Source organism: Gadus morhua, chromosome 5, assembly GCF_902167405.1.
Source record: "Gadus morhua chromosome 5, gadMor3.0, whole genome shotgun sequence".
Taxonomy (NCBI): domain Eukaryota; kingdom Metazoa; phylum Chordata; class Actinopteri; order Gadiformes; family Gadidae; genus Gadus; species Gadus morhua.
Genome location: NC_044052.1, coordinates 19,554,747 through 19,564,884, shown reverse-complemented (window position 1 = coordinate 19,564,884; position 10,138 = coordinate 19,554,747). Strand labels below are relative to the sequence as shown.

Here is a 10,138-nt window from a genome sequence, read left to right as displayed (position 1 = left end):
AATATTCTTAATAAATTATGAATTCTCTAAATAAAGAAATAATTTGAGAACCATGCCAACAATAACGTTTAATGACTGAACTACATTACAAAATATGTTTACAGTGTCATTAACCTATCATAAAAATATGAAAATCTATGGATCTTTACATTTAGGTTAATCAAAAGGTAGTTTTCGAAGTTAGCACTGTGTCAGATACAGAAAGGTCTCCTTGTACTTACAGTCAACAATGAGTTTGGTGCCTCCACCAAAACTCCACCACAGTGAAACAAACGGATTAAGAGGGTGTGCTAAAACCTCCCGCATATTAAAGACTCAACCTACTGACACAGAAATAATCGCTATTCACAGAAATCTATTAATTATTCAATATTTTACTCTCTACAGCTATTGTTTTTTCTACTTTAGATTGAATTAATAGAATTAAGAAATGTATAATTATTTTAAAGCAATCGTTGGACTATCACAATCAAACAGAACAATTAAACGAGCCAAACAAGTCCTCAAATTAAAAATATATGACAATCCATTCTTTCATTTTGAAAGAATGGATTCTCATATGTTTAATTTGTGGACATGATTGTACTGGTCTTGGTTGGAGACAAGAGGCGCCGTTGAGCTGGTATGGAGACATGCACACATGCTGCTTTCACTGGGAGACTCTCTTCTCCAGAGAGATTTAATAAACATGGATTTAATACAAATAAAGAATATGTTTTTATTTATTGAAACCTTTTAGGTGGCAATGTAATGAGTAACATTTTGATCAACAAATTTGAAAATTAATGAATTTCATACAAACCAAGATTGAATTAACAAGATTTTTTTTTACAGATTGCAATTCCAATTGTTTACACAAAATAAGTATTTGTATTCTAAAAGTGTGAATGTAGAAGAGATACAGCGGTCCCCCCAGAATGTCTGCAGTCACTCTCATCCCCAGTCTGATGAGTGGAAACAGGTCATTTCCATATAGAGGAAGCTTTGCATGCTCAGCTGAAACTGGGGTTCTGAGAGGGTTTAAAGTCCTCTGAGTTCAACACTGCAGGACTCTGAGCTGTCACTCAACACCCCAGAAACCGTGGCAACCATGAATCACCTCACCCTCCTTTTCTGGACAGTGGTCTGTGGATCCTTAACAGGTTGGTTCATTCCACTCAGTCTAAATGTGGACCACCCTTCTCTGTTTGCTTGTGTTTTCTATTGGACAACTCAATGTTTGGTTTGTTTGTTTCCTACAGGAACCAGCAGTCAGGTGACTGTGACTCAGACACCAGTAGTGTCCGTTGCTCCAGGATCCAGTCACTCTGACCTGTAAAACAAACCCAGCGGTTCACAGATATGATGATAGAGATGACGGTATGTTCTGGTACCAACAAAAACCTGGAGAAGCCCCAAAGCTCTTCATAAAATATGCAAACCAACTTGTATCACCAACACCAGCTCGGTTTAGTGGCAGTGGAAGCAGCACTGACTTCTCTCTGACCATCAACGGCGCCCAGCGTGAAGATGCAGCATTTTATCACTGCCAGAGTTACCACGAACTAAACAGTGTCAGTGTGTTCACACAGTGATTGAGAGCCGTACAAAAACTTCCCTCAGTCACACTGCGTAGACACTGAGCTGTTACAGCAGGAACCTGCTGCAGCTGCTGAGGGGGAAGAGACTCTGACACAGAGCGCTGAGCACAGAGCTGGCTCTAACCAGGGGCTCAACCAAGAGCCAGCATTAGATTCCTCAGCATTATTAAACATACAAGTACTACCTCAACTACATTATATAACATACAACTACTACCTCAACTACCATGTATTACATACAACTAGTACCTCAACTACTATTTATTAGATACAACTACTACCTCACCTAACACGTGTTGCATACAACTACTACCTCAACTACCAAATATTACATGCAACTACTTCCTCAACTACCTCAAATTACCCACAACTGCTACCTCAACAACTACATATTACTTTAACTACTACAATCAATAATACTACTTTCTGCACCACAATATATCACATACAACTTTGGCAAGGTGGTAGGTGAAAGGAAAATAAACTAAAAGATCTAACTAAGAAATAAGAAAAAGGAACCGACAACGCCACCCTGGGAATTTCACCTCAGGGAATTGATGTAAAGTGCAAAGCACACAGGTAAGTCCACTCGTTTAGAAGGCATGAGACGTAGTTTAAATGTGATAGAAAAATACAATTTATTAAATAATAACTTCTTTCCTTTTCAATTCAACATCTTCAGCATGCAACCAAAAGAAAACAAACAATAGGCACAAAATAGTTGAGATAAACGCAAAACTAAATGAGTAATGAAATCAAAAGAAAACAAACAATACACACAAAATAGTTGAGATAACCGCAAAACTAAATGAGTAATCAAACCAAAAGAAAACAAACCATTCAAATAATTAGAACACACATTAACACTCATGCACACACGGATGGGGGGGCTACCCCGGTTAAAAGACACACTGGATGAGCACCCTTGGTAGCACTACTCGGGAGGGGGGCGCGCCGCAGCGACAGGCGGCAGTAGGCACGAGGTGCCGGCCGGTGGTGTAACACGTGAAGTAAACAACGCGGCGTGCAGCAGCAGTGAAGCGGAGTAGCGTGGAAAGGCAATATCAGCCTGGCAAAGCAGCAACGACCCCAATGAGCTGATTGCAGTTGGTCCTGTTTACGACCAAACACGGGCACACACACGGGCACACACACACTCCCGTTCACACAGGAGGAGGGAGGGAGAGAGGACTCCGGCCGTCATCAGCGTTTACACCACAGCTCGCACAAAAACCCTGAAGCAGCAACAAATAGTCGCCCTATCGGACCAGACCACCTTTTGGCCCGGAAGTGACGCGCAAGTGACAGGAGCGCAAAAGAGGAAGAGGCAGGTGGAGGACGGCTGCTTTTATACCGCCCACATCATGACGGCCACTAGTGGTACTTGTACCGTGACTAACATGGATAGCAGCTCTATCCTGCTACACAACTATCACCTAATATACAACATGTTACACGCATCTACTACTTCAACTACCTAGCTTACATAACTACTGCCTCAAATTCACATTGCTTATACACAATTACTCAAGACTTAAGACGTGTGGTTTCTTTTCATTCTGTGTTATCACTGCTTTATAGACCTATAGAGTGGTAGGTTAGGTGGTCACTTTTGCAGACACTAGAAACGCACCTTATAGGACCTCACCTTTTATACAATCTCGTTACTCATCAGACTGAATTCTTGTTACAATGACTACTCATCAAATACAAGGATTTTAGTAACATACCACTCATCCCTTGAGATGAGTGGCTTGACATGAATATTAATGTTAAACAGTTGAAAGAATTTTTTATAATCTTTTCATGAACGATCTCTGTTTCAAACTCTATGAATGCGGTCAGAACTGCAGGATTTTCTTTTTGCATATACATTTATTAATTTCACATTTGAATGGTTTTATGACTACACCATTTAGCAGAACATGAAGCGTTTCTAAATATATTCATTAGCAAGATTTACATTTTTCTTTCAAAAGTGATGAACTCACTCAACCTCATCTCTCTCACTTTCATGTCTCTCAAAGTAGATACTCGTCCGCCCACAGGCTTCCTGTTTTGCATGACTTGGAGTATCTCTGAGGGCCAAGAGTTAAATATGCTCGCTGCCGGCCTTCACAAACACACCCAGGGCAAGATGAGGTCGTCCACAGCCTTGCTAGCAGTGTTGGCGTTTCTTACTCATGGTGAGACCTAAGGCTCCGTCACTCTGCTCATGTTCTTATGACTTCACTCTGATCCCTCCTGCTGGTTTGGGCTCTATTCGGGGTTGATCCTGCTGTATTGCCTCCCTTCTCTGCTCCTGATGTGCTCTAAACTAACGTTACGCTGAATACTGTCTTAAGTCGGTCCAAAAGGCTCATCCTCCACTTCTTATTTCAGAGTCGTCTGCCAGTTCATTTCTGACACAACCTGACAAATCCAAGACTGTCAGTCTGGAGGGGACTGTGTCCATCAGTGCCACGGGGAGCTCAAATATTGGTCCTGACCTCAGCTGGTACATCCAGAAACCTGGAGAAGCTCCCAAACTGCTGATATACAAAGCAGTCACCCTCTTTTCAGGGACTTCAGCTCGGTTCAGCGGCAGTAGATCTGGGACTAGCTACACTCTCACCATCTCTGGTGTCCAGAGGGAGGATGCAGGAGTATATTACTGTCTGGGTGACCACGGTAGCTATGTGTTCACACAGTGATTGAGAGCCGTACAAAAACCTCCCTCAGTCACACTGCGTAGACACTGAGCTGTTACAGCAGGAACCTGCTGCAGCTGCTGAGGGGGAAGAGACTCTGACACAGAGCGCTGAGCACAGAGCTGGCTCTAACCAGGGGCCTCAACCAAGAGCCAGCATTAGATTCCTCAGCATTATTAAATATACAAGTACTAAACTACAAGATATTACATACAACTACTACCTCAACTACCACGTATTACATACAACTACCTCAACTACAAGATATTGGAAAAAAACTACTTCCTCAACTACCACATATTACGTACAACTACTACCCTGACTACAACATAGTAGCCTACGTACATACAACTACTACCTTAACTAAAACATACTAGATAAAACTACTACCTCAACTACCACATATTACGTACAACTACTACCTTAACTAGAACATATTATTTACAACTACTGCTTTGCTGGTCTCCTCCGACACCAACACACAGCTAGATGTTGTAAAGCCCTTCATTTGAGAGTTGTCACGACGATACAAGCTGAGCAGGAGGTGAACGCAGACGTGACAGAGCTCTGCCAAGAGTGTGTGTGTGTGTGTGTGTGTGTGTGTGTGTGTGTGTGTGTGTGTGTGTGTGTGTGTGTGTGTGTGTGTGTGTGTGTGATCCCCAGCCGAAGTCAACTCCCCCCACAAGAATATAAATAAATAATAATAAGCATACCCAACAGTTAACCAAACTCTGACCGGGGTTACCAAACCACACGTAGAACAATAATAAATGCTGGTAGACCGGTAGGTCTTACATCTGTCATAATGAAAATCTTTGAAAAAATCAAATGTGATCATCTGTCCAAAGCTGTTAGTCTAGACCCCTTTCAGTTTGCATATAGGACAAATAGGTCTGTTTAGGACGCCGTTTCACTTGGTATCCATTCTATTCTACAACCTCTTGAGTCTGCAGGCAACTACACAAAGGTACTTTTTATAGACTTCAGCTCTGCTTTTAACACGATTTTACCGCGCAAACTTTTCTATAAACTCCGAAACATGGGTGTCCAGAACTCCTTATGTCGCTGGATTTTAGATTTCCTGTACAGCAAAGAACACAAGTTGTCAAAATCAATAACAAGTTGTCACAGGCCAAACACATTAGCACTGGTGCCCCCCAGGAGTGTGTATTATCACCTCTGTTATATTCTCTGTACTAATGACTGCATATCACACAGTGACTGAGTGAAAATGCTTACATTTGCTGATGATACAACCTTGATAGGGCTGATTTCAGGGGATGATGACAGTGCCTAGAGAAATGAGGTCCTTTCCCTGACTGAATGCTGTTCCCACCACAACCTAGAGCAAAATATTGCAAAAACGAAGGAGCTGGTGGTGGACTTCCGAAGGAAGAGGAAGTAAACCCCGCCTCTGTCCATCAATGCGGCGGTGGTGGAACGGGTAGACAGCTTCAAATTTCTGGGCACAATAATCTCCTCCTCTCTGAAATGGGAAAATAACATAACTGCTATTATTAAAAAAGCCCACCAGAGGCTCTTTTCCCTCCGCCAACTAAACAAGTTTAGGGTGGCCTGTAAGGGGATGCAACAGTTCTACCGAGCCACCTTTGAGAGCGTCCTTACGTTCTCAATCACAGTCTGGTAAGGCAACTCTACTGTCCAGCAGAGGTACTGTCCAACCTGCTAACTCCCTCTTCAATCCCCTCCCATCAGGTAGGAGGTTGAGGGCCATCCACACTGAAACCTCCCGCTTCCTCAACAGCACATACTGCAGAACCATTACACCTCTTAACAACTCTACATCCCTACACCAGTATACAAAGAATGCAGACTCACCCAGTGGCCCTGTATAGTATAATACGCACAGATTTCTACTCTGTTTTTAAATACTGGGAGTTTTCTTAACTATGTACTTATTTATTGGACCTTATGCAGATTTGCACATGACTTGATCAATGCCAATTTGCACATCACTTGCACCTATAAGTACCTGCCACTTTAAACAAACATACAGCAATTACCCTGGCCTGTCAGCCAGGTGTAAGAGAGCTATATGTCTTATGTGAGGGGATGTCCCATTTTCTTTAATCTGCCTATATGTTGTATCTAAGGGTATTTTGTGTGGGTCTTTGTTATGTACTGTCATGAGCTCACAAAAAAAAAGCCTAGTAAGCAACTTGTACAGAGTTGTACGGCAATAAAGTATTGAATCTGAATCTGAATCAGTCTTTATTGCAATGGCGTTGGTTGGGCGCTTGAGGGCGCCATTGAGCTGGTATGGAGACATGCACACAGGCTGCTTTCCCTGGAATCTCCAGAGACTCTTCTGAAAGTCTCAGCCCTAAATTTACTCTGACTTTCTGTCACTCAAGAGACACAGTTGCACATCTGCTGAACTAAACTGGACATCATTTGAATAGCCACAGCTCACTGCTCACAGAATACGATTAAAGAAACACATATTTTAGCGTTGTCGGTTTGGTCATTAACTCATACACAGACATTATTAATATGAAACTGTTTCCACCACTCAGCATGCTAGGGTTCTTATGTCCTGAGATCCAGAGATACTGAATGTCTTTTGAGACGTAATTTTACAAGTTTCTGAGTTTGTATCTGAATAAACCTGGAAATTTGTCTGAACCACTAATATACGAAGTGACAGAAAGTCAGTCTGACACACATGGGTCATTTCAGCAGCAGTGGCTCTATGACTGACACTGGTCCTCTGGATACAGTGAACACTCTTTCCAAGGATATCCCCACAACCAATACTTTGCTCCTTCAGAGATACACACCATAGCCTTAACCCCTCTTTCAAAATGGTGGGGAAATATGTTTGATAAGGATGGCAGAGGTTTTATGTGCTCATTAGAATCCACATTAATTTGGAAATACGAAAGATAAATAATAGCAAATGATGACAAGAAAGGATTTATTCTTTACATCTTTATTAAATGTTCAACATGTGACCAACACAAGCAAGGGGTAAAATCCAGAGAGCTTCATGTTATTGATTTGAAGACATGTTATATTAATGTAATTTATCAAAGCTACAGTGCCACCTTGGACAGAGAGACATAAAGCAGACGTGTCAGAGGAGATCTGTATCCCCCAGTACCTCCATGCTGGAGCCTCTCTACTCTGAACACTCTCCAGGATTCAGGGTTTGAGTGACAGGCTGCGTCTGGCCATTCTTACTGGCCTCACAGCTCACTGAGCCCGCCTTCCTCCACTGGTCTGCAGGGAGGGTCAAGGTGCTGCTCCAGCTGTAGTGGCCATCTTTCCCCAGGACCCCCAGGCTATCTGACACCCCCCCAGACCTGCTGCTGCCCCCCACCTTCCAGCCAAGCTTCCAGTCTGAGGGGAAGCCCCCACTGGCCACACACAGCAGTGTAGCACTGCCCTGCTCCAGCTCCACTCTGGAGGGAGGGAGGACGCTCAGCGTGGGCTGCACCACTCCCACTGGAAGAGAGAGAGAGAGGAGTGGACAACAGGCTCAGTTAACATCAGCCCTCATAGGAGCACAGAGGGAAGGGACAGCTTCCTGTTCAGCAGCAGTTGGTGACATTAAAGAGGAAGGAAACCATTGTGTTTAAAATCTCTTCATTAAAACGGTAAAAACATGTTTGTATTTTAAATGATTGAACTTCAAAATTTAGCATTTTATTGGGTAACATTAATCGACAAGTGTGAATTTCTTCAAACTTAAATATGACTGATTTGCGAAATTCAATAAATGAATAATGCCACAGCAATAATGAGGTCTTTCATGAAATAAATTATATTGTAGAACATATGTAACATATGCAGTGTAATTTAAAAGACAGAACTCTGTACCACAATATATATACACTTTGTCCTCAGTTTATCTTTAAAAAAAACGAAAATAAATTAAAAATATGGAAAGTTCCAAAAGATAAGATTATCACCATTACATTTGGAGAAAGTTAAATATGCCAGGCAAAGAAAAGTGTCCTTGTACTTACAGTCAACGATGAGTTTGGTGCCTCCACCAAAAGTCCACCACAGTGATACAAACTCATTAAGAGGCTGTACAAAAACCTCCCGCACATTAAAGACTCACTGACACACAAACACTGGCTTCTCACTATTTGTTTCACTGGAAGTATTATAATCCATATAAATTAATCGTTTGAATAGATTTAATGAAATACATTTCGTTACATTTATTTTCATAACATTTTTAAACTCAAAATTACAAAAGGTTTATTGTTTTAACACAAGTCTAATTATTTGACCGAATAAAAAACCTTCAAGCCAATGTTATAATCATGCATTTATTATGAACAGAACAATATGTTTTTATCCATTATTCTGGTTTTAGGTAATAATATCTCTCAATTAGAAAGTCAAAGGATTTCATACAAACCAAGATCGACCTCAACCAGATAAAATGTTACACATTATAAATTCCAATCGTTTCCAGTAAATCTGAATTTGAATTCCAAAAGTGTGAATGTAGAAGAGATACAGCGGCCCTCCCAGAATGTCTGCAGCCACTCTCACCCCCAGTCTGATGAGTGGAAACAGGTCATTTCCATATAGAGGAAGCTTTGCATGCTCAGCTGAAACTGGGGTTCTTAGAGGGTTTAAAGTCCTCTGAGTTCAACACTGCAGGACTCTGATCTGTCACTCAGCACCCCAGAAACCGTGGCAACCATGAATCACCTCACCCTCCTTTTCTGGACAGTGGTCTGTGGATCCTTAACAGGTTGGTTCATTCCACTCAGTCAAAATGTGGACCACCCTTCTCTGTTTGCTTGTGTTTTCTATTGGATAACTCAATGTTTGGTTTGTTTGTTTTCTTCAGGAACCAGCAGTCAGGTGACTGTGACTCAGACACCAGTAGTGTCCGTTAATCCACGATCCACAGTCACTCTGACCTGTAAAACAAACCCAGCGGTTTATGTCAATGACCGTATATTCTGGTACCAACAGAAACCCGGAGAAGCCCCCAAGCTCATCATAAAATATGCAAACCAACTTGTATCACCAACACCAGCTCGGTTTAGTGGCAGTGGAAGCAGCACTGACTTCTCTCTGACCATCAACGGTGCCCAGCGTGAAGATGCAGCAGTTTATCACTGTCAGAGTTTCCACTATCCTAACAGTGTCGATGTGTTCACACAGTGATTGAGAGCCGTACAAAAACCTCCCTCAGTCACACTGCGTAGACACTGAGCTGTTACAGCAGGAACCTGCTGCAGCTGCTGAGGGGGAAGAGACTCTGACACAGAGCGCTGAGCACAGAGCTGGCTCTAACCAGGGGCCTCAACCAAGAGCCAGCATTAGATTCCGCAGCATTATTAAACATACAAGTACTACCTCAACTACCACGTAATACATACAAGTACCACATCAACTACAATATATTACATACTACTACTATCTCAACTACCACGTGTTACATCCAACTACTACCTCAACTACAATATATAACATACAAATACTACCTCAACTACTAAATTGAACTACTACCTCAACTACTGCATATAATATATAACTTTACCTCAACAACAAGATTTTACATACAAGTACTACATGAACTAAATTGTTTTGCATCCAACTAAAACTTCAACATACTGATATAGCTACAACCTCAACTCCCCCCGGTTGGGGCCCCAGAAGGTCGGAGATCTGGTCCTTCCATGGACGGCTGCTCCGTCTGCCCCTTCTCTCCAGTCCCCACCCTGGGGGGGTCCCAGACTCATCCCTATCACTGGTTCCCCACATGGAGTCCATCAACAGATAGGCATTGGACCCCCTCAGAAACATGTCCAGACTGGGGCCGTCCCTCACTGCCCCCGTGGTAGAGACCCTCATCCACGCCTTCATCACCTC

The 10,138-nt window shown here is 42.3% G+C and overlaps 2 gene segments (V, D, J or C); one reads left to right on the top strand and one right to left on the bottom strand.

Moving 5' to 3' along the window:
- Nucleotides 1–3,615: 3,615 nt before the first annotated feature.
- Nucleotides 3,616–4,399, top strand: LOC115543483 (Ig kappa chain V region 3381-like). The segment is given in 2 exon segments: nucleotides 3,616–3,766; nucleotides 3,963–4,399. Coding segments are annotated over 2 exon segments (435 nt in total).
- Nucleotides 4,400–7,207: 2,808 nt separating this feature from the next.
- LOC115543505 (immunoglobulin kappa constant-like) lies at nucleotides 7,208–8,293 on the bottom strand (the record flags this gene model as incomplete). The annotated part of the segment is given in 2 exon segments: nucleotides 7,208–7,738; nucleotides 8,263–8,293. Coding segments are annotated over 2 exon segments (357 nt in total), but the record flags the coding sequence as incomplete, so codon positions are not given.
- Between the last annotated feature and the right edge of the window lie 1,845 nt (nucleotides 8,294–10,138).